Genomic DNA, 26,049 nt, shown 5'->3' on the forward strand with positions numbered 1-26,049 from the left:
AACCCTGAGCACTTGAAATGCAGTCTCTGAACTTGCCTTGACCTCTCGACCCCTTGTGTCACTGACACATCAGTGCCATGAGAGGTGCAACAACAGCAGGACCATCCATCCACCATCCTGAGGCAGCATCAGCACCAACACACACACACAACCTGCAATATCTTCCACAGCCACTGTCTAGTGTCTGCTGTACCATTATACTAGATAGAGAATATAATGTCAAATCACCCACACACCATCATAATCACGATTCCATTCTGGCAGTCAGAGGGAGGGAGGGGTGACTGCGAGCCAAAGTGGGGGGAGTGAGAGAGACGCACGCACGCACGCACACGCGCGCGCACACACACACACACACACACACAGACATACACACACACGCACACCGGGCCTAAGTCTGAGTCTCTCCACATCATTTCATGCGAGGAAGCGGTGCCATTACAAACGTCAGTAATCTTCTGTCTTGTCTGTCTCCATGCGATGTTGTTTTATTATTATTCCGTGTACTTCGATACCGATCAGATTATCATGCAGGAATAATAAACACTTGTTCTTATCAGGCGTGTTGCTGCTGCGAATGCGTCTGGCCAGTGGCCACGTTAGCTTTAGCATTAGCTAGGTAACTTGTTTAAATGTACTCATAGCATACTGTATATCAAGATTGCGACACACACACACGCGCGCACTGGTATAGTTAGAGTTGTGTCGCTTTTACAACGAGACACTCGCTTTATTGTTTGTATACATTTTTGTGCACGGCCGGCGTGGCGACAGCATTTTAAGCCACGAATGCAGTGAAAGTAAGACAGTTTACGAGCTAGCCCGAATGCTACGTTTCTTTAGCCAGCCCAGAATAAGGCTGGTGGTTTGTTGCCATTCGTCGGGCCGGGCCGGCGGGGGCTCCACCTATCTCCTGGAAGGCTGGAACGGGACGTTTCGGTGTGTGTGTGTTGACTGTTATTATTCACTCTGTCTGGGGGTCAGTCAGTAATCGATACAAGGTGGACGATCAGCGCCAATATCGCCGAGGCTCGGCTCGGCAGGCCTGGGATCAGCTGATCAGCTGGCGTATGCCCTGTAAAGACTGATTAAACAAATAATATGCATACAAATTGTAGACACATTGACAGGCTCGGGCGTTATTATATGACACCGCTGGAGGTGAGGGATTTAAATAAATAAAACTAATGTTTTTGTTGTGCGGGTATTTTCGTTTTGTTTTGTTTCGTTAAAGCGACGTTATCATGAGCTCCATTATCTCTCCCTCTCTCTCTTGTGTTGGCATTTTTCAGCTGTATTTTTGGTCCCCAACCTCCTCGGGGCCCGGGCCGCAGTCCGCGGTCTACAGTTTGGTAGCGGGCCGCTGACGGAGTGAAGCACGTCGGACTGTGTCGCTACCAACCCGCCCCTGTCCTGTCCCGACCCGGCGCCTTGCCCGCCAGCCCAGACAGTGTCTGTCTGTCATCATGGGAGACAGTAGAGGTGAGACAACAACAACACTATGCTGTGTATGTGTGTGACATTGACGTTGTTTCTGTTAATTTAACTCCCGGAGAGTAATACACAAACTTAACCAAATGTACGGTTATGTACCAGTAAAGGGTTCCTTTGGTTACATTTGTATACTTATGTATAAAAAAATGTAGAGATGCACCGATATGGAAATTATTGGCCGATACGGATCCCGATATACGTATATGTTTGTTTAGTTTTTGTTGTTTGTATTTCCCCCTTTTGTGCCAGGGAAACAAATACATCTCAATACAAGGAATATGTTCAGAATCTACAGCTTGGTAGACTGCAGATAACTAACGCAAAATATATGCTCAACAACAGCTAAATATCGGCTACTGCCATCGGTTAATTCGATACCGATACCGATATTGACCGATAACAGCAAATATCGGTAATAACTGATTTTGTGGCCGATACATCGGTGCATCACAAAAAAAAATGGATACCTTCTTTATCACTGAGGGTTTTGCTGTAGTCTGTACCAGACCCGGGAGAATCTCTTTTCCTGGTGTTTCGCCCAGGTGGACAGGGTTAGTTTTAGGTATAGTATTTGAGGTTAGGTTTCGGCATAGTTTTTGTGAAGTTAATTGTTAGGGTTTAGACGTAACCTGGGGCGACAGACACACCAATGAATGAGGGGGTCCCTTATCAGACCAGAGCAAACTGCATTCAAAAATTGAGATATAATAGCATGACAGCCTTGCACATTGATGTGAGCACGTGGAGGACAAGATATAAATTACGATGACAGAAATAGTTCCAGGAAGACTGCAGCAGCCGCAGGGCATAACAAAGGTTTCGGCTGGGGGAAACACATTGATGCTATGTCACAGCATTTGTCAGCTGCCTCAGCAGAGTCCATACTGGTGTCACATTGTGATTTAGGCCGATGAGCTGTAATAAATCAATAGGCTTGAATGTCTATATTTCCACCTCCTCTGCCAGGCAGGCTGCCACCCGGTCCCATCAGCAAGTGCCAGTTGAACCCAGTTCTGTTTGTAACATGATAACTTTGCACTTTACGAAATTGTGTGTGGACAAACTAAGCCTACCTCAGCTATGTATCAGTCATATTTAATGCATGGATGTACATTGGAGGACTTGTTGCGTCTCGTTCGTGCTCATTTTGGAATTGGAATGGCCGTGAGTACCATGCAGTCAAAAAGCTGTGGTTGATTGGCACTGCCAATCATGTTTGAATGCACAACATTGCATGTGAGGTTGTAATGTGCATTCACACAAACACACCTGTCCTGCAAAAGGTCAAGAGTCAGGCTCTGAATGTTTAGATATTATCACATTTACACACCTGGTATTGAAATGTGTCCCTAGTAATTGACTTGACAAAAGTTGGGAAATCATATTGCACATAGGGCTGGCTGGGTATAGTATGGACAGAATAAAATATCAATATCTTTACTGGATAGTAAATACCTCATTATCGATATTCTGACAATAATGTCTTGTTCAAAAATGGTGAAAATAGGCATCAAACCTCTGAGCATGTTCTGAGCATGTTGCTTTTTGAAAGTATAAAATAAGGCTCAAGTTATTAAAACAAGGAAAAGAAGACAACACTTTTTCCATAATATTATGATGTGCAAAATCCCAGGCGATGTCTAGTCTCATTTCACAATATCGATATAATATCGATATATTGGCCAGAACAAATTACACACCAGCATTTATCTCATCTGTGACTGACGTTGGCTATTCAAAAATAGCAGATGTACAAGCTCACAGCACGTCACTTTGTGCCGCACTGCAAGCTTATTCATCAGCTATTTTTAAACATTTTTCATTTAGAAGGCATTTGTAGAATCGGCCTCAGGCCTTAACCCATTTAGGACTCCTGAATGAAGTGCCTGGTGCTGGGAGTCTGGTGCAACGCACAGGTCCTGGGCCTGGTGAGAGCAGTTGTGGACCTGGTGAGACGTAGGAGGGGCCCGGACAGGAATCAACTCACTGGCCCTCATTTATCAATCAAGTGTAAAATCTGGCCCAAATTCGAGTGTAGGATTCGTAGTACACCCACGTCGGGTCGGCATTTACAAAGTGATCGCAGACAGCTGTTTCTTCCTTAATTTCGTTCGGACGTTTATAAATGTGACGGCTGAAATCTATCTGGCACGCCCTATGAAATCAAGCCTCGCCCTCGTTTTTGCGACATGAACAACTGCAGTACGACCTTGGAAACCATAGTTACATGACGAAAAAAGTCAATAAAAAAGTCACCCCCACTCTCATACACACACAGCACGCACGCACACGCAACTTGCAAGTCCAACTGGTTTGTTGTAGCCTATCTTAAATAAATAAAGAACGAACACCTGTATGAATTAAATAAAGCTGTAGCTGTAAAGTACCCTGTCTGTTTCTCCTCTCGCCTCGCTTGCCTTGCTCCCCACACACACACACACACGCACATACGGGCCGTGGCCCAGTCAGTTTAGAGCTGGCCCAACTGAGCCTTGTGCATGCAACTTTCTGGTTAGTAAACCACAGCATGCAAGCCGCCTTTGTTTTAAAATGGTTCCCCAAACCGTTCACAGTTCACACTTCTCGGCCGGGGATGCGCCCCCCCCCCCCCCATGCTAATTTGCCCAGTCAATCATTTGATCCGCGCTACGCGCCTGCCGTGTGTTGTTAGTTGTAGCCTATATTAAATTATTAAAGTATTTATTCATTTAATATAGCCTACAACAATATATTACTGAACGAAAATCTGAACCTGCATGTGAACAATGAATTAAATAACAAATAGGCGCACACACACGCTGCTGTTTTCCTCCTCTCCTGTCCTGTCTGTCTCTATCACTGTGGTCCGTTCATGACACCGCGACCATGCACGTTCATGACAATCTATTTAGATTACCTCGCTAGTCGCAGTAGTCAACTGACAATTATATAAATGTGCAGCCTAAACCAGCCTCATGTGGCACACTGGCACTGGTGGGCTGGCAGCCTGGCTGGGTGGTTTAGCCTATACCTAACTCCGATGCGGTCAGCGGTCCCCAATTTTGCGCTGGCACGCCGGCACGGCACATTTTGGCATTCGAGCGACGCGTCGGGTTTATTAAACGAGGAGGAGATTGCACATAGGCAGGCTACTGTAACTCCAGAAAGACATCAGCCTGCTGTAGATTCGGCTACAGTAGGCTACCCATGTTGGGACTCTCCGCAGCTGCAGCGCTGCACTATAGCCTACTCTCCAACGTCCCGTCATGGAAATATCCTCAGCCCAAATCCTCGCATGTATGCGCTCATCATGCAAAACACTGTTTAAATGGCTTACGCATCTAACTTGCAACATTGTTTTTAAATGCGCGATTTTAATTGCTTGCTTGTAAAGTTGGAAATCTCCTACTAATTTCATATGACACAAAGACACATCGTTGATGTATTCCTTTACTTTTTTTTCTTTTTTACATATAGCCCATATACATACAGTTTTATATAAACATTTTAGGAGTGAATACATATGTTTCGATGCCTGTGACAGCCTCTCAGCTGGTCAAACAATGCTGCTCCGCTGTTCTACGACAGAAAAACAGGTGAGGACAAAGCGTACGACAGCTCCCGACCAGACGTGGTTTTTGTCTTGGCTCAAGTTCAAAATCAAACGTTGGCGCAAATGGTAAATGCCGAAAATTGCGGTAATTTCGGCGTACACCCATATTTTGGCGTACGCACGGTTGATAAATGAGGGCCACAGAGTCTAGTCCTTCCACGCGCCAGAATCTGGTTCTCCCAGTCCCGGCAGAGTAGTTCCGGAGCAACGGATTGTGTGGCCTTGGTCTTTCCCTGTGTGGCCTTGGTCTTTCCCTGATGGACTGATCAAGGGTAGCTACTGGGACGTAAGTCGGGACTTGATCAACTCCGGCTGGGTCGCCTGAGTGAGGGGTATGATGTTGGTAGACCCGAAACCTCAGGATACATCACTGAGGATACGTCCCAGGTGCATCCATGCAATGTATTTTTAGTTATAGGACTGAGGCCGATTCTAAAAAAAGCCTTCTAAATCCTGACCTAAGTTTTCTGATAAACTTCAAATATTTATTCAACAATTATAGAAATGTTCTATACTGTAATGTACTGTACCTAGCAACAAGAACCCCAAGAGGGGTTCCCGTCTTGAAGGGAAAAACACCAAAAGGGGTTCCTGTCCCCTTTTATAACAACTTTTGTGACAATTACGCACTACTCTCTCTCTCCCCCTCTCTCGCCTCTTTACATCACCCTCTCTTTATATTTCCAAACCACCAGACTCTCGGAGCCCTGACAGCTCCTCTGTCTCCTCCCCTCCTTCGGGCCAGCGCTCCCCGCCCCTGGCGCCTTCAGCGGCAGCGCCCATCACCTCCCTGCCCTCCATCACCACGGCGGCGGTCAACAGTCCCATCAGCAGCATCGGCTCTCCCTTTTCTGTCATCAGCTCCTCGCTCGGCTCGCCCTGCCTTCCCGGCACACCCTCCGTCGGCTACGGGCCCATAAGCAGCCCACAGGTAAGGTCAGGAAGGAGGTCAAGTCACACTTATTTGTGTGGCCCCTCATCACAGTCCCAAAGGGCTTTGTTGGCCCACAAAGGAAACAAAACGACACCCTTGAACTCTCAATCTGATGAGGAAACACTCTCAAGGATGGGAAAAAATCTTGATGGGAAAAGAAAAGGAAGAAACCTCAAGAAGGATCACAAAAGAGAAGACTCTTATCTTCTCTGTCCCTCTCCCTCAGATCAACTCGACAGTGTCCATGTCGGGGCTTCACGCCGTGAGCAGCTCGGACGACGTGAAGCCTCCGTTTGGCCTGCAGCAGCTGTCGCCCCACAGTCCCGGCGGGCCCATGCTCTCCCAGAAACGCCTTTGCGCCATCTGTGGAGACAGATCATCTGGTGAGAACAACACACACCACTCGACTGCACAACTCGAATTAAGCGTAAAACCTCACAACAAACGGTATCATACTTTGAATTAGTATAACTATACAGATTACATGCATATATCTCTTATAAATGATTCATGTATATAGTGCACTTCACACACTGACGAGGGAGGCAGCCATGCATACTTTAGCTATGTTATACTTTAGCCATTTAAAAATAGCAGATCTACAAGCTCATAGCGCGCCACCGAGTGGCGCGCTACAAGCTTGTAGGTCTGCTATTTTTGAAAAATCGTGAAAATGCGGCACAAATCTTTGAATATATATATATATATATATATATATACTTTCAGAAGACTTTTTTTTATTTCGACGTCAGGTCTAAATGGGTTAATTCTACCGTAGTGAAGTCAAGAGCAGCTCCTCATTATTTCCTCTCCTCCCACCAGGTAAGCACTACGGCGTGTACAGCTGTGAAGGCTGCAAAGGCTTCTTCAAGCGGACTGTTCGCAAGGACCTCAGCTATACCTGCCGCGACGCCAAGGACTGTCTTGTCGACAAGAGGCAGAGGAACCGCTGCCAGTACTGCCGTTATCAGAAATGCCTTGCCATGGGCATGAAGAGGGAAGGTGAGACCCTGATTCATGGAACCGGTAACTGCACGTCACAGGTTTCAGGTGTCCGCTATTATCTGTGTGCGACACTGGTGAGCAACTAAGTAAGGATACAGTCGGTCACACATCTGTGCCAGAAGCAATGTAGCCAACACATACAGAGTCTTACAATTCGTGTTGGAGTGGTTGGCTCACTGAAAGAAAACAGGCTTTAGCATGAGAGCATGAATATTTCTCTATTAGTTGGGTCTGGGACTCCAGAGTACTGCTACATTTCCTCAGTTCTGTGCTGCAATTGAGGATGTGACATGGGGGGCAGTGGGATTGTTTATTGGATGGCCCCCACAGCATATTGACAAAGCATGAGGCTGAAAACTGGAAGAATCCTTGAATTGATCTAACAAGCTGACATCAGACAAGTTCCATTTACAAATACATTTTGAGCAGTTGCTTTGGCTTGCTTTACCACCTATGGACAAGATAGATAGAAGTACACTTGAACCTGACAGACACTAAGTCATTGGATTTTATTTCATTTTCATGTTATATGAAAGCAGGGAATCATAGCTTCAAATTGACCTACTGGTTGGTTGTGCAGTTTGACCCACTAGTTGTAGAGATATGGCTTATAAAAACAAACAAACACAAAACAAAGACAACAGGACAGACATTCTTGCTCTCAAACTCTCCCAGCACAAATTGTGCCTTCTTCCCTTAATTCCTCTGTTTCATTAGCCTGTTATCTCTCCTAATGGTACCAACATCAATACAGCATGGAATTGTTTGAAATCCACTGTTCTAAAGTGTAGTTTATTTGAGCTTGTTTCTAAAGTGTAGAACTTATTCGTAGTCTTGTTTTGAAAATGTAGTTGCTTATTTTGAACTTGGAACAATAGTTTAAACAACATTTTCATGTCAAGGACCCCCAAAATAATTATGTATTATTCTGCAGACCCCCATCTGAAAATATTTTATGCAACACTGTTCCCCAGCCGTTAGCCACATTTAGCTAATATAAGCTAATTTCAATACTGAGCCCAATAGAGCGTCGCAGTCCCGCCCCCTACCATGGACCAGGAAATGAATCCCAATGCATTTTTCCCATAGACATTTCAAAAAGTATTTATTTAAAGACTGTTACGCCGCGGACAAAGCCAACTCGAGTCGTGACAACTCTGAAATGTCTGAGGAAAATGAACGGAGAATCATTTCCTGGTCCATGGTAGGGGACGGGACTGCGACGCTCTATACTGTAGCTGAACGAATACATGATCGAACTACGATCGAATTACTTATCGACGCGATCCCCATTATTATGACCTTAATCTTCATAGCATGTACATTCCAAATAAACAATTATGGTGTAATTATTTGATAATCTTCATACAAATACAAAGGAGTATTCTTCTTCTGGTTTTGAAAATGGGGAGCTATTTCCGCTTTTCTCCTTTGTTGTGTTCACCACTGCCCCACGCTGGAACCTTAGCATAGAATTAGCATTAGGTGGACCGGTTTTTATCATTGTTAATACATCTTACTCTGAGATTTATATTAGACACAAGCCAACAAACTAGTGATAGCTTCCAAAACGACCGGGTACAATTAGCGGATTTTACTGCAAATGCATACTTTTGCAGGGAAGGTTTATTTAGCATTGGGAACACAATAGCTAATAACAGTACACATAGCTACATGTTTAAGCATTTATTTCATATTTATGTCAATTTCAGCTCTGACTTCTATTTCAGACATGCTTTAGTGTTTATAGAGTTTGCCTGTGGTATTTACTAATTTTCGATAAAAAACAACATCCTATCCTCTCCTTCTCTGCCGTCTCGTGGAAAACTGTCAACTGCACCATGACTTAGCCTGTATCACATTTGTGGTATGTGGTCACATTTGATTGGAATTGACCTGAAGCATTTAGCCATCTAATGGTCTGAGTAAGAAGAGATTTGGGCAAACAACACCCAAGCTCTGCATCTTAATCTCGGTCCCATTTTAAATCGATCAGACTGAGATTATCTCGTAAAATGTACCAAAGCCCCTCGTTAACCTCACTGTGCCCCCTCTCCATACGAGCTCGGAGCAAGGCTTCCATCAAAGCATTATTACGCAAAGCTTGTTATTGTTTCATTGTGACTGTGAGCTAATCATTTGAGTGACCCAGTGCTTTTTTGGAACGGTTTCAGGAACTTCATGTCTCCTATACAATTACACGAATACCGGTGATCATTCTCAAAATGTCATGGACCGCCATAACTAAAGGATTCAATTTCTAAAGGATCCCAACCCTAGGCACCATATATCCATTGAGGTGGCTTCTCTCTCTCTCACCTGTCTACTCACTCTCAACAGTGGGCAGGCTGTTAGGCTGAGAGGGAGATAGACTAGGTGGAGGCGTTTGTGCATGTCGGTCACAATCTGGGACATGGAGGGCTACACGTCATGCATGAGGGAAATGCTACGTAGGTCATGCAATGCACTGTAATGCCTGACTGGTTGCACAAAAAGCTGATCTACGAGTTCACATTTACAAGTTGAGAGGGTATCTCAACATGTAAATGTGAACTTGCAAAAGTATGAATCAGGATTAACAATGCACTTAGGAAAGTACTAGTCAACATCATATTACCATCATAAGTCCATCTCTATCCTCCCCCTCAGAAGTATAAAACAATAAACTATCAGTTGATGTCTACTTACTAATGATGAATGATTATGAAAAGAAAATTATTATTTTTTACCATTCGTATTGTTTTGTCTTGTTTTTCTAGGATATCAGACTGTAATGAAACCATATATTCAACCAATGCATTTGATTTGTCAGTGAAGTGATTTTATATTGTAACACTGCATACCTTAAAGGGACAGAGAGAATGAGTCAAAATAGAAAGGAGATAGAGTGAGAGCAGCAGAGGAAACTTAACCACTTAACCCTAGTGTCCAAAATGTGGACCTGTCATTATAGGTAAACATAAAATCATTAAAAAGCATATCTACAAGCTGTCAACATGACGCCACGCAGCGTGTTGAGCTTGTACTTTAGGTCAGATTTCCTCATGGTTCTCAAACCAATGACACCGTCATACGACGAGGTAGAAAAAAATCTGAGAACTGGGTTACTAAAGTCAACCTTGGGGCTTAAGTTGTTAAGGGGCAAGGGAGGAGGAGAGGAATGGTGTGATGAAAAAGGTGGTTGAGTAGTAAAATAGGAATGTAGAGAAGAGAGGGAAAGTTTGAAGAGAGAGGGATGGAGGGTGGGAGGGTATGCCAGGTGCGAGGGGAGAGGGGTGGGTAAGCCTTGCAAACACTAATCCCTCTCTCCCCTTCTCTCCCTCCTTTGTTTTTTGTTTCCTCTCCCTCCCCCCCCTCTCTACCTCCTTCTGTAGTGGTCCAGGATGAGCGACAGAGATGTAAGGAGAAGGGAGACGAGGGCGGGCGGGAGTGTGAGTGTGTGTGTGTGTGTGTGTGTGTGTGTGTGACTGTGACTGTGTGTGTGTGTGTGTGTGTGTGTGAGAGAGAGTGAGAGAGTGTAAGAAGTGTAAGCCCTGATTTATACTTTCGAGTGCTGGTGTCGTGCATTGAACATAGGCGATCTACAAGCTCACGACACGTTGCAACATGACGCGATGTGAACTTGTAGCTCGGCTGTTTCCAGTGAGCGACATAATGCGCAGCAAAGTATAACTTGCCTATCGGAGGGATAACGGAGGGATGAGTGCACCTTTTTTTGCAAATTGAATGAGCAGGAACTAGTTTTCAAATCTCGTCTAATCGTTTCCAAGCCAAACCCTGTGGAACGAGAAGAACCATTATCCTCATATCGCTACCGTAATATGATGGACGGCAATATGCAGTATAACTCCTAGCATGTTTGTCTTGGTCCACTGGGTGCTGAATGATTGAATGAAAGTAAGTAAGAGAGTGAGAGATGTATGAACTAACCAGGACATGTACGTATTTGTATCTCTTGTTCTCTTCTTTCCTCCTGTCCCTTGGCTCTGTTCCTTATCCTTCTGTCTTCTCTCTGTCTCTCACTATGTCCGCTGTGCATCCCCCCCTACCCCCATTTCCTCCATCGTCTTTTCTGCCCGCTTCTGTGCTTCTATTCGCCTTTCGATCGCTCCTTTCTCCCCTTCCGCACCTCCTTGTCCTCCTGTCCGCCCTCTGCAGCTGTGCAGGAGGAGCGCCAGAGGAACAAGGAGCGGGAGGCGGAGGTCGAGTCGACCAGCGCAGTGAACGAGGAGATGCCAGTGGAGAAGATCCTGGAGGCGGAGATGGCCGTGGAGCAGAAGACAGAGTTGCACGCCGATGGCACGTCTGGGGGCAGCTCTGTGAGTAGCAGGAGTCTCGTCTCCAGAGAGCTCTAGAGTTCTAATATATCTAGAGCAGTGGTTTTCAACCCGTTTCATATCAAAGCCCATTATTTATTCTGCATTTGAGCCACAGACCACCATTTGATGACATTTAGCCTCTCAGACCCGAGACGTTGTCATTGGATAAGAGTTTGGCCACAATTCCATGCTGTATTGATGTTGGTACCATTAGGAGAGATAACAGGCAAACATTGATCAAAATTACAATCCTTCTACATTCTCTAATTGTATAGACTACTTGTAAATTCAGTAATGCAGGTGTTTAACAATAAAGGGTCCATTTGGTTACCAACTCTCCATCACTTAGCTGGGGACCACCTGGATCCCCCTCAAGGACCACTGGTGGTCGGGCGGTCCCCGGACCACTGGTTGAAAACCACTGATCTAGAGAATATCTATTCTATATCTATTCACCCAGCGGATGAAACACCCGGAAGTACCCTCTTCCTCCACATTTAGGCACCGCATTTTGGTGCTCAAATGTGGAAGACTTGAGCGCCGAGCACTAGGGGTTCAAATGTTGGAAGCACCACCAGGCGACGCCAGCAGGTTCACTAATCCACCACAGTTCTGGGGGCTTGGGTCTATCTATCCATGGACTTTTAAGGCTAACTGAAGGGGCGTAAAATCCTAGCCCAGTGGTCCTGGGCCAGTGGTTCTCAGACTTTTACATTGCTAGTACCCCAATAACTGAGTTGCAAACCCATACGGGTCATTTTGTAACCGCCACAAGGAACCCTGAGGGTGCTTGGACCCCACTGTGGCCCCTTTTCCACCAAAATAACTTATAGAACTGGTTCCATAACCATTCTAGATCCTTGGTGGAACCTTGGTGCTTTCACCCCGGTGGGAAATGGGCAGAACCACTGTCCTAGGCTGTATCTGTAGTTTTTGTTTGGTGAGGGGGTTCCACGTTGGCCTCTTAACATGCACAACAACCACTCACTGTTGGCCTCTTAACATGCACAACAACCACTCACTGTTTGGTGAGGGGGTTCCACGTTGGCCTCTTAACATGCACAACAACCACTCACTGTTTGGTGAGGGGGTTCCACGTTGGCCTCTTAACATGCACAACAACCACTCACTGTTTGGTGAGGGGGTTCCACGTTGGCCTCTTAACATGCACAACAACCACTCACTGTTTGGTGAGGGGGTTCCACGTTGGCCTCTTAACATGCACAACAACCACTCACTGTTTGGTGAGGGGGTTCCACGTTGGCCTCTTAACATGCACAACAACCACTCACTGTTTGGTGAGGGGGTTCCACGTTGGCCTCTTAACATGCACAACAACCACTCACTGTTTGGTGAGGGGGTTCCACCTTGGCCTCTTCACATGCACAACAACCACTCACTGTTTGGTGAGGGGGTTCCACCTTGGCCTCTTCACATGCACAACAACCACTCACTGTTTGGTGAGGGGGTTCCACGTTGGCCTCTTAACATGCACAACAACCACTCACTGTTTGGTGAAGGGGTTCCACGTTGGCCTCTTAACATGCACAACAACCACTCACTGTTTGGTGAGGTGGTTCCACCTTGGCCTCTTCACATGCACAACAACCACTCACTGTTTGGTGAGGGGGTTCCACGTTGGCCTCTTAACATGCACAACAACCACTCACTGTTTGGTGAAGGGGTTCCACGTTGGCCTCTTAACATGCACAACAACCACTCACTGTTTGGTGAGGGGGTTCCACGTTGGCCTCTTAACATGCACAACAACCACTCACTGTTTGGTGAAGGGGTTCCACGTTGGCCTCTTAACATGCACAACAACCACTCACTGTTTGGTGAGGGGGTTCCACGTTGGCCTCTTAACATGCACAACAACCACTCACTGTTTGGTGAGGGGGTTCCACGTTGGCCTCTTAACATGCACAACAACCACTCACTGTTTGGTGAGGGGGTTCCACATTGGCCTCTTAACATGCACAACAACCACTCACTGTTTTCTTTTTCTCCTGAATTGTATACCACGTGAAAGCAAAAACAAAAAAGTCATTCTGTGGAAAGTATGTTTTTTGATTGATTGATTGAAGTTTATTAGACAGAAATGTAAAAATAGCAACAGTCAAACACTTAGTCCAAAAAGGATAGCACCTTGCGGTCTTGTTTGAGTTGAGCCTCTCTGGCCTGTGTTCCTTTTGTAGCCCAACGACCCCGTCACCAACATCTGCCAGGCAGCGGACAAACAGCTGTTCACCCTGGTGGAATGGGCCAAGAGGATCCCCCACTTCTCTGAACTGGCCCTCGACGACCAGGTCATCTTGCTACGTGCTGGTACGATTTACTAGTCTAGAGGTTCTCAAAAAAATGTTTTGCTCCACGGCACCCCAGAATTACATTACATTACATGCTTTATTAGCACATTACATTTGTCATATTGCGCTAGGTACATTTGCAAATTCCCCCTTAAGATACAGTATGTCACAGTGTGAACTTGAGAGATTAGGACAGAATGTAAATAACTTGAACCCCAGCATCCCTATTCTGGGTGGAACATTCACCAAAATTGATCTACAAGCTCACAACGCGTCCCAACGGGATGCGGTGAAGAGATTTGATTTAGGTTACAAAAAGAATGGTCCGTTTTACTAAGTATAAAGGGTACTAAGTACCAAACTGAAGTGATGAATTCCAAATATTATATCAAGTTCTTCTGCGGCACCGTTGGACTTGCGTCACGGCACCCTAGGGAGCCACGGCACTCACTTTGAGCAACCCTGGTCTAGTCTCCACGTCACATTCTTTTTTCCCAGCCAATCATAAATGCTCAGTCAACGAGAGCGCCGTCAGGCATTCGCCGCATCTTAGGTAGGCCTGTCACAATTATTACATAATCGCCTAATTATTTGAGATAATCACAACTATGTTGCACAATCGTCATAATTGTTTCCATGTTGAAAAGTGTATTGTAATGTATTTAAAAACAATTGTGAAAATATCACAAGCTCACACCATTGTGAGCTTGTAGATTGGCTATTTCCATTATTAAAATTATAGTTTATTAAATATGTAATTTTTTTTTAATATTTAGGTTATTCGTCACAGCAAAGCCAAACAGAAATTCAATTTTTATTCATAACGTTCCATTGGTCGACGACAAAACGCAATTAAACCGTTAATCGGAATGATTTGTGTGACAATTAATCTTCATGTAAAACATGACAGCCCTAGTCTCGGGATTAAAGAAAATGACTTATTTTCTATCAATTACACACCCCATGAAGCCTTGAATTCATGGGGATTTTTTTATTTGACGAGTCTTCTGCCAGAGACTAAAAGAAACTCCACAAATTCAAGGCTTCATGGTGGAGTGTAATTGATAGAAAGTAAGTTAATTTTTTGGGTGAACCACTCAAATTGATTTGTTGTGCCAACACCAGGCTGGAACGAGCTCCTGATCGCGTCGTTCTCGCACCGCTCCATCTCGGTCAAAGATGGCATCCTGTTGGCCACAGGTCTCCATGTCCACAGGAACAGTGCCCACAGCGCAGGGGTGGGCGCCATTTTCGACAGGTAACGCACACAGCGCGCACACACACACACACACACGCGCACGCGCACGCGCACACACACACACACACACACACACACACACACACACACACACCTACACCTTATACACACGTACTGTATACAAAACAAATTCAGACTTATGCTCTCAGATATATACACACACACACACACACACACACACACACACACACACACACAGTATGTATACAAATGTGAACAAGCTGAATATGAAGAGTTCCATTCTAAATGCTGAAGAAGTTTGTCTTCAATTGAAGTTCATGGTGGCCATCTATTGGATGGTTATCACTTTGTCAACCAACTACATTGATCCACCATCCTTTTATTGATTCACATATACCTTAGCCTCCCTATTTTGGGAATGTTATAAAAGGCAGATCTATATCTATAGCAGATCTATAAGCTTGTGACACGTGAGCTTGTAGATTGGCTATTTTCAGCGAAGAGAAGCAGTGTAGAAATATTTAAAATTAGTTAATGAAGTATATTGTCTCTGTCGGGTGGAAACCTTGTTTGTCCAAAACTATTCGAATCCAAAAGTAGCAGATCTACAAGCTCAACACGTTGCTTCGTGCCTTTGGATCTGCTACTTTTGATGCTTTTGAGTGATGCTATAGTATGACCAGGTAGGAGCGTTAATTTACTAAAAAAACAAAAAGTTAAAATATGCCTGACAGCAACAATATAGTGTTTTAAGTGGTTAAAAAGCACCAGAAACACCTGGTTTCAGTTTGAGACGTGAATATTTTGTTTTGGAATGGAATCTATTTCTGACAAACAACATTGTATCTGTGGAGTTTGCTATCCTTCCCTAGAGACACTTACAACCTGCCTGCACATAAAATATTATAGAAATTATATATTTTTAGTAGTGCTGGGCGATATGTCATATGTCGATATGTGACATACACAATGAGTGATATGTTATTTATGCACCAAATAATGGTAGCGTATCTTGATATTATGCTTTCTATCTATGAACTGTCCGTGGTGTAACACCCATGTTAAATCCAGCCAAGAGCCACACTTGAGTTAGTCTGCAGGGTTGCATTGAAAAAGGTCACAGTAGGGGGCACCCTCTGGCCTAGCGGTCCAGGCCAGGTCATTAATGTGTCCATACATGGACAAATGTGTCCATGGCAAGACTTGTCCTTGTCCATGGCAAATTTTAGATTTTGTTTTTACATAACATTAAAATGTTCCTATTTTGATCAAAAGACCCAATTACTGAATGTCAGTCTGATGGTTTTCTTCTGAATATGTGTGACACTGATTTACTATGACATACAGTAGGAGTCCACCATACAGTGGTTGTCTACCTTTTTATTTTATTTCCAAGGACCCCAATAACTGAGGTGTGTACATATGGAACCATTACAGACTTGTAAGGGTCCATTTGGACCACCTTCAAGCAACCCACTTTGAGGACTCATAATATTTGTATGTCCATGGCAAAAATACAATTGACAAATGTCCACCACAAGCCGGCATGGTGATGAACCCTGGTCCAGCTGCATACGGCTCTAATGCAGCCTGGCAGCACATCCCGATCCCAACAACCTTTGATGTGTCACTCCCCGTCTCTCTCTCTCTCCCTGTTTCCTGTCTCTCTACACACTGTGCTATCAATAAAGGCAGAAAAGCCCCCAAAATATAAGACACAGTAGACCGCAAAAGATGTTGGCTAATTCTTCAATCTTTGTTGAAATATTATTAGGTTTCACTAATCTCGTTATTGAATTTGTCTATTAATTCGTAAAATCTACCAGTTGGTCATATAACTGTGAATATATTGCCCAGCACTCAAACCCAACGGTTGATGTCACTGATTATTTGGTTGGTAGTCGCTCTAGTGAACCGCTACGTCTCAGTGCTGTGTTCTCACCTCTGGCTGGCTGCAGCTGTGTTCTTGGTGGGTTGGCTGTCTGTGACTTTTACTGCTTTAGAACTGGCTGAAAGGTGACATTGCATGCCAGGAGGCTGGTGACTAATGCTTACCTTGTAGAGATGTGTGTGTGTGTGTGTGTGTACACACACACACACAAACACACACACACAAACACACACACACACACACACACACACACACACACACACACACACAAACAAACACAGACATTCACAGACTTGTAATCTTTTTCATGTGATGGAACAGAGCATGACATAGCCACGCGGAAAATAATTCAACTTTGAACCTCAGACTTCCCCCAACCTCATCACAAAGTGTCAATGCACTGTTAATTACACTGTTACACAATGGCTTAATTACTTAGAAAAACCAAAGCAAAAACAACTCGGAGGCAGGGTGAAAACGAGCTATCTGGGCTACCTGATTTCCCTACTCAAACCTTGTCTCCCGTTCTCTAGAAGCAGACTTTTGTTTCAGATTGACAGCAGCCTGGGAAATCCCACTTATATCTAAATCATTTTGTTTTCGGGTTGATAATTATTTTTTTTCCTTTTTCCCACTTTGCAGATCTGACACTAACACTTAGTGTCACTGCCTTTCTCTCTAATCACACAGCTTTTATTGATTTAGTTGTATATCCGTGACACATTTTCTTGCGCGTTATGTTGCTTCTTGCTTTTCCTGCTATCGCAGAATTGGCTTGTTCTTTTTTTTTTTTTTTAACACAACCCCCTTCCCTGCTGAGTTTTCCATACACTTCGCTACAGGACTGTGAATAATGTGCCACAAGTACTTCATGCCCTAGAGATCTTGAAGCAGGTCTGCACTGCATAACAATAAAGTAAAAAATACCCTACATGGTGCTCTTTGGTACAACTGGGTGTCACAATTGATGCGAAAAAGGGATTAGACCAAAGCACTCTTGTGGAAAAGTTAAAAAGCCTTTAGTAGCATAGCAAGAATAAAAAATACACATACGCGTTGTGGCATCTGTATTGTATGTAATGTTTTACTTATGTGTATATGACACCCTCTAAAATGAGATGCTGCATCTCAAGGGGCCATCCTCTCCGTAAATTCTAACATCTTCATCAGGGTGACTTAAGAGTAGACTAAGCTTTTTAACTTATCCACGAAGGCGCCTTGGTCTCATACCCTTTTTTTGCCTCAACATATAGGAGGTGTTTGTATAAAGTTTCACACAAAAAAGTGGAGAGTCCTATGGTTCCCAAGGAGGCAGCTATATCTTACAACCTTTTGGTATAGGCAAATGAACAAACAATTGGCAAAACATCTTACAGCGCGTTTTCGGTACAAAAACCCTTTCTCAGGCTTACCACTGCTGCCTGAGGAAGAGTTCTTGTACTTGGAAAGCCTTGCTGAGTAGGCTGTAAGATGTTAAGCCAATTCTTTGTTCATATGTATACAGTTTAAATGTACAACTTGGCCAATGTTTTAACCTGTCCTGAATCCTGTGATTCTATTCTGAGGACGACATTTGAAAATGGCACATGACGTACTTCTGAATGCGCTCTGTTTGTCGAGCGCTCTACTCTCTCTAGTCTATGCTTGGACAACGGCTGCTAGCATATTGTCGCTGTCGGGCAGAAACATCGTCATTTCCATAAGTTTTGTTTTTTTAATACATTTTAATTTGATCATAATAAGTAGTCTGCACATATTGAGGTTCCCACCCGACAGAGACGATACGTAAAATGCCGCATTTTGAGGAGTTTTACACAGAGTCTGGAGGTGAGATTCTAGATCGAGCAGCTCTCATCCCACAGAGCGTAGTGTGTGAAGTGTTACATGTATGTCACAATAGAATAACAGGATTCACATGAAATAACAGAGCAGTTCCCCTTTAACTAAATGGGGAAATTAGTTTAATTCAATCAAATCTTTATCTTTCAAATCCAAACTGGCCCTGCCTGAATTATTTTCAATCTACTTTTGTTTGTTTGTTTTTTAATGGAGAGACGCCTCTGGCTGACCCTAGATCACATGGATTAAAGTTCTCAGTCACAACCACTGATTTCACTCATTTGGATTCCATAGACGCCAGCATGTTGCGCAGCGAAAATAGGCGATCTACAAGCTCTCAATGCGGCGACACATTGAGAGCTTGTAGATCGTCTATTTTCGGTTATTATTTTAAGATTCAAGCATTTGAAGTAGTCAAAAAAAGCAATGTGTTCTGAAGCATCTTCAATAAAATGGTCTCTGATATTTCATAATAAAAGCCAAGGTTAAAGCCTCAATCTGCGACTTCTTCACCTGGTTGGCAGTATGTAGAATAGCCGCAATAATAATATTACTAAAACATCATAATTTTACATGTGTTTTTTAGGAAACGGCACACTGTTTCATAAGTCGCACTTTAGGACACCATTTTTCAGTTGTGAGATTTTATTTTTGCTTTAATCCATGAGATCATCAACAGAGATGGGGTCCCTCAACCACACCATTGGACAGTTACAATTCCTAGTGTTAATTTTACTCTTAAAAGTGTAAACATTTACCTTTTTATTCTACTCTTATTTTTCACTTTACGACTTAAATTAACACTCAGGATTTGACTGTGCCTCTGGACAATGACCTACTACTTTTCACACGCTCACCAGGGGCAATAAACTTAAAATACAGTGAAAGGTCCAATGTGATAACACTGTGTACAACTGTGTAATGACATTTTAATAATGCCTTGTGATTGGATACACAGGGACAGTGCGCACAATGCTGAGGTTGGGGCCATATTTGACAGGTAAATACGTCGCCACACACACACACACACACACACGCACACACACAACAAAGCAAATGCACACACAAAAACAAATGACAGAATCATGGTTTCCTTTTGGAATGTTTTAAGAAGTTATAAATGTACTGGAGAATTCAGGAGAATCTGTGTAATGTCAAAGGTTCACGCATCTTTACAGGAATCTGTCCTGTGTAAAGTTCGAAAAGGTACTACCACACACATCTTTACGCTTATTTTCGCCACACTTGGATACCGCTTAGTGTTCTATTGTGACATTCGTGCTGAAAAATCTCATCAGTTAGCCTGGTTGACGTAAGTATACTGACATGTTTGGGTGTGTGGACAGTGGGATAGTGGAGTGTGTCATGCTGCGTTCACACTAACGGCGGCAAAAGCTACTAAACTTCCAAGCGTGGTCGGCTACACTGTTGCTGAGTCACCCGCTGAAGAGTTGCTAAACATGCTATTTATGGTTGACTTCCAATCCTCCTTGAGTTCTCCGCGTATAGAAAGATGTACATGTATTCATTATTGCTGGGCCTTTGGATATTGGCTAATTGAAGGACCTGCCCCCCCCCCCCAATCCTCACTTGCATTTAAGCCATTTGTAGCCTCTTCATGGTATGACCTGATGAAGATATATTGACATCGAAACGGCACGTTATTTGCCTGCATCCGGTAAATGGAAAAGGCTTCAATTGTCCGAGTTTGCTCCAGCGCCTTCCTTCTTCTACATATAGGCCTACAAGTCCCGCTCCTGAGATGCACCGGACCAGCCTGAATTTGACGTGAGGCGTGGTGTTGGGAACCCCTTTGTTCATTGCTAAACATGTTTGTTGGCGTCATCAAGTGTGTCTCCGTCCACATGTGGGAGAGGTTTTTCCCGTCTTCTGTCAAATCTCCACTGTGCTATCGATAAAGAAAAACATAAAGGAGAAAAAAGCTGAAGCCACTTAAACCTCTTTTGGTAGCTTATCATGCAGCGACAACTTCCAGTTGTCAGATTGTTGCTTCATGTCGATGGCTTGAATGGCTTCCATTGAATATGACTTGTAGCCTGTCAGTTTGTCGCTGCCAGTGTGAACGCAGCATTATAGTTTGTAGTCCTAAAAAAATCTGGAAGTGAGTTCAGTTTCCTCACCAAAGTATGCAGAAAATAAGGTTTGTGGTTAACAGAACCCTAACCGCCGAGCTACACCAGGATTTTCAGAGTGCGTATACGCACACACGCACTTATAGTTCCAGTCCCAATTTAAGTGCGCGTATGGGGGCTCTTGTGTGCGAACTCACGCTGAAAAGCCTTGTCTAGCCCTGCTGTAAGAGTTTTCATGTTACATAAATTACAACCGTTAATCTAATTGTTCTTAAAACGTAAAAATTATATAATAAAAACAAAAAGAACAGCCTTTGTTTGCTGCTGAGCTTTTTCCCCCCTCATAATTTATTTAAAATCAAATGCAAAAAATAAATAAATATTATTTGTATTATTTGGAAATCTGCAGTGGGAACCTACGGTGGAGGTAACTAATGGGTTGGTATACAAAAAGATGTCAACACTGCAGCACACCATTATACTGCTCTGGTTCTACGTGTGTGTGTGTGTGTGTGTGTGCACGCTTTTTTGGGGGGGTCTAGTTGAGATCCCTGCACTGGTTCGGAAGGTCATGTTGGGACTTTCCCTCCCTCTGCAAACCGTCACTGTCGGGCAGAAACCTCTTATCTCCATATTCTAACTTTGTTTTGGTCAATTAATGCCCTACATTGTCATACTACAGTGTTACGCAAGCTGCAAGCTCAAAACGCGGCATCGTAGATCTGCTACTTTTGCTATTTTTCAATCCTGAAAAGTAACAGTTTTGAACATGTAAGGTTTCCACCCGACAGAGACGAAATGGTCTGCACTTAACACCCTGTTCTGCTGCCAACAGTAAGAATAGTTGGTGTTAATAAACTGAATTTCCTGATGTTAGGATAACTTTTCCAGAACGGATGAATTCAAAATAATTTGTCGATAAATTAGGTTAGCGACGTATCTGGGAATGAGGTCGGAATATCCCTTTTTTAATTTATTTTTTTGTTTACTAAAATACATTTAAAAAACAATTCAAGAGAAAAGTAAAATGAATCTGTGAAAATGGTCTTGAGTTAAATAAATGATTATGCATTTCATGAATTTAACCTATCATGAAATCATGAGATTTGAGCTTGTAGATCTGCTATTTTCACTAGTTTGGGTCCCAGGGAGACTTCACATTTCTGCTTTGGGTCTTGAGCTAAAACGTTTGGGAACCACTGCCCTAATGGATCAAGCAGTGCTTTGGCTTCATAGACCTGCCTTTCGCTCCACCCAAACCACCCAAACCATAATACCATGTGATCATTGAGACTCTTTGACCGCCAATTGGCGCCAAATCAACAAACGGTATCGGCCTATTATATAGTGTCCTTGTGTAGAGTCACATTTCTAGAGATCTCCATTAACAATTTAATAGCCCCATCTTGAGGCCAGTTGATGTAACATGTTTTTTGGGGTTTGGTAATCTGTGATGGATCAGTGCTGCGTGTTTATACAAGTTAGTTTAGTAAAGTTTAACTTCTGTTTTACCGCGATGGTACAGGATGTTAGCTTGTAGATCTGTGCTTTTTAAGCATGCGTCTTGCACAGGTCTGGGGTCTGGCGCACGTCCGTGTTTCCTCGGAAGTATTGTCATTATTTTACAAACATTGTTGTCCATCATAAACTTTGTGCGGGCGATCGCTTTCAACCAGAGTCTGTAAAGTATTCAACTGACATATAAAGCCGAATAGGGATGCTAAGGTTCAAGGTTTCGTGATAAACTAATACTAAAATATTAACAGTTTACAAGTTAACCATAGTACCGTAGCTAAAGCTAAGGGTACTAAAGATGCTATCTACGTACATGTCCATAGACAACCGTATACTACATATATGAAAGCGGCGACCGTCAATTTACCTTTTAGCATTGCTCTGGTTACTATGGAGAGCCTCTCCATAGTATGGGATTTTTAAATCCAGCTCCATTGAGCCTCCATTTTAACAGGATTTTCAAAGCGCTGTATCTCATAAGGTTCGAGTGCTGTCCGTGGTGAGCCGTTGCGCATCCCGGCAGAGTCCTGCACGGGTGCAATTTTCGAAACCCGCACTCGCCCGGCCCGTCAATCATCAGTTCCGCAACCCGCCCGTTACCCGTGATTTATATAAAACTCGAAACCGCCCCGCTCGTCAAAAATTGGACCCGTTACCCGCACGTTACCCGTTCGTATCACAGGCATCGATAGCTATCATTGACTTTATTTCATCCAACACCGCGTGTGGTGGTGGTGGTGGGTGGCGGCAGTGCGTTGCACACGGAACGGAAGACATCCAGTCATAGTTGACTGAGGCTACTGCGGCTTATTATCACAACATAAAGTTATATCATGATTTCGACCTAAATGGCATATTGGCATAATATATCAACAAGGAGAGGATGATAAAAGAAAGATTAGCCTGATGAGTCGACCGTCTTGATCCAAGGCTGTTTCAATCACTGAGTCATCACTCATCAGGCTAATCTTTTTAACTTTATTTACACTTATACAGAGTGACGCATTAGGCCAACATTACCTGGGTTAGCTTTACATCTTGTGTTGAATGTTGGCATTATAATCCCTTGGTGTTACATCAGCGTGAGTGAACGAAAATATAGGCTACAGGCTGCAGCCTGGTGATAAAAAAATAATAAACTCCACACGTGAAATGCTACGATAAGGAAGCAATGATTCGGCTGTGATGTCACTGCTATGCAACAAGGAAGTAGCACAGGGAAGCACAGCACATCACTGACGATTCCTTGGGCATGTGACGGATTTAACTTGACTCCCCTGTTGAGAAAAACCCCAGCTCAGCTGCTGTTAATAACATTGTGCAGTGCGGGTCCGCTGATTTAAAAAAGGTCACCCACCCGCGTTTCGTTGCGTCCCGCCCGTACCCGCACCCGTTAACTTATAAAAGTATATTTTCCGCCCATTCCCACCCGTCAAACTCTGGTACCCACAGGGTATCCGCGGGTATCCGACCCGGTGCAGGACTCTGCATCCCGGCGATCGTAAATCATGTGCTCATCATCGCTGAGCACATGTAACTGTTTGTAAAGATAGCTAAGGGGTATGAGCTACTGCTAACGATGACTGTGCTCACAACAGCCCCCACCTCCCTGAATAACCCGGAAATGAAACCAGGAGCGTAGAGTGAGAGCGGACGCGTGGCATACGTTACGGGTGCTTATGCTACCACCTAGCGGCAGTACCACCTAGCCTGCCTCTGATTGCCCCCTCCCTCCTACTAGTAGGAGGGAGGGGCTTCACCCTTCCTTACTACTAGTAAAGTAGCCTGAGCTAATGTGTTATGTTTCTGGTCTAGAGGGGCGGGTCGCAGCAAAGATTTGCCCGCACCATGATTGGATCTCACCGATCTGTCACCCCCAGCCCCTCCTCTCCCCCCCAGTGCAGTGCTACGTCACACCATTTGGAGCGACGCCCACCCGGAAGGGTTGACTCCCACTTCTAGACCAGAGCGGCCAATGTGTTCCTCCAGGCTTTCATTGTTTCCGCCAACGAAAATGAAAGCCTGGGTAACGAGGCTACTAGTAAAGTTAGGCGACCGCAGGGCTGGAGTATTATCACCTTCTACTACAGCTAGGAAACCAATTGTGGCAGCCAACTCGATAGCATAATGGTCTAATCATTAGACTATGGATTCACACCTCCCAGGTTCGAATCCAGCTGCCGCCACTATTTTTCCAACAACCGCGGGGACTATTTAAAAAAAACATTGCCAATAAAGTATAGTTGTAGACCACGACGGGGGAGTTGCAACTCGATATGGATAGAATAGTAAATAATTACTGTGGATGCAACAACACACACAGTAGTAGTAACATTTGTAACAGGTTTTGGCTCTTCAAAATAAGGGTTGAATGGGGGAAAATTCTGGCGTGAATTATATCGAAGTTATTAATTAATCCTGGTGGCCAAAGGGTTAATAGTCTGCGTTTTCTCATTCCTCTGACCCCCCCCCCCCCTCTCTCTCTCTTTGTCCTCCCGTCCTCTTTGTCTCCCCCTCTGTTAATCTTTGTCTCCACGTTTTTTCTCCCCACACCTCACACTCCATTCTCATTCTTCACCTCCCCCATCCATAACTGCCCTCGTCTTCTACTCCCTCCCTCCATCTCTCTCATTCTTCACCTCCACCATCCATAACTGCCCTCGTCTTCACCTCCCCCATCCATAACTGCCCTCGTCTTCACCTCCCCCATCCATAACTGCCCTCGTCTTCACCTCCCCCATCCATAACTGCCCTCGTCTTCTACTCCCTCCCTCCATCTCTCTGTCGTTCACGGAGTGTAGGGTTCTGACCGAGTTGGTGAGTAAGATGAGAGACATGCAGATGGACAAGACGGAGCTGGGCTGCCTCCGAGCCATCATCCTTTTCAATCCAGGTTAGCCTACACACACACACACACACACACACACACATCTTGGGGTGCAGCAATTTAATCAAACTAATTGACTTAATCTGTTATCCTTTTTGAGTGGTACTGGCCACTCCAATGGACAGCTGTGTGTCTGTCCCTATGTAGTTGTACTAATCGTACTGTACTACTCATACTGTACTGTACTACTCATACTTCTACTCTGTACTATACACTGTAGTGTACTGCATTGTACTGTACTGTACACTATACTGTACTCTGTACCATAGTACTGCACTGTACTCTGTACTGGTGATACACTAACAGGTGTGTGTGTGTGTGTGTGTGTGTGTGTGTGTGTGTGTGTGTGTGTGTGTGTGTGTGTGTGTGTGTGTGTGTGTGTGTGTGTGTGTGTGTGTGTGTGTGTGTGTGTGTGTGTGTGTGTGTGTGTGTGTGTGTGTGTGTGTGTGTGTGTGTGTGTGTGTGTGTGTGTGTGTGTGTGTGTGTGTGTGTGTGTGTGTGTGTGGCTCAACAGTGACACTTGGTCGTCAAGCAACACTATTTCCGTACTTGGACACATACATACTGTACATACATAGGGACAGATATAGCTGTTCATTGGAGTGGCTAGGACTACTCAAAAATGTGTTGCTACATGTATAGCAACAACTAATCAGACACAGAGGTAGCATTGAAAGGTATAATAACGCATAGATTGCGACAAGTCTAAATGGGTTAATCACACATTAGGACTTGGTCATGCAAACATTTCATTTAGCTTTAATCCACGTGTGTTTGCTTTGGCAGATGCCAAGGGCCTGTCGAGCCCCAGTGAGGTGGAGCTGCTGAGAGAGCGGGTGTACGCCTCTCTGGAATCGTACTGCAAACAGAGATACCCCGACCAGCAGGGCAGGTTATGTTTCACACATACTTACTGTACATAGATGCACGCGCATACTGTACATGTAAAATA

General features: G+C 44.2%; 1 protein-coding gene across 4 annotated transcripts in view; it reads left to right on the forward strand.

Moving 5' to 3' along the window:
* Positions 1-286: 286 nt before the first annotated feature.
* Positions 287-26,049, forward strand: part of rxrba (retinoid x receptor, beta a) — a 28,768-nt gene continuing 3,005 nt past the window's right edge. The window contains exons 1-12 of one of the 4 annotated variants that reach the window (XM_079522365.1): positions 287-446; positions 1,293-1,482; positions 5,782-6,017; positions 6,247-6,403; positions 6,843-7,022; positions 10,400-10,423; positions 11,184-11,344; positions 13,543-13,672; positions 14,779-14,911; positions 19,561-19,602; positions 25,012-25,103; positions 25,884-25,989. In XM_079522365.1, coding sequence (XP_079378491.1) covers positions 1,467-1,482; positions 5,782-6,017; positions 6,247-6,403; positions 6,843-7,022; positions 10,400-10,423; positions 11,184-11,344; positions 13,543-13,672; positions 14,779-14,911; positions 19,561-19,602; positions 25,012-25,103; positions 25,884-25,989 — 1,277 coding nt within the window. In that variant the 5' untranslated portion in view covers positions 287-446; positions 1,293-1,466. Of the gene's footprint in view, positions 447-678; positions 940-1,292; positions 1,483-5,781; positions 6,018-6,246; positions 6,404-6,842; positions 7,023-10,399; positions 10,424-11,183; positions 11,345-13,542; positions 13,673-14,778; positions 14,912-19,560; positions 19,603-25,011; positions 25,104-25,883; positions 25,990-26,049 lie in introns of those variants that run through there. The other 3 variants (XM_079522368.1, XM_079522366.1, XM_079522367.1) reach the window with 3 other exon arrangements.

Source organism: Electrona antarctica (genome assembly GCF_951216825.1).
Source record: "Electrona antarctica genome assembly, chromosome: 15".
In the NCBI taxonomy this organism is placed as follows: domain Eukaryota; kingdom Metazoa; phylum Chordata; class Actinopteri; order Myctophiformes; family Myctophidae; genus Electrona; species Electrona antarctica.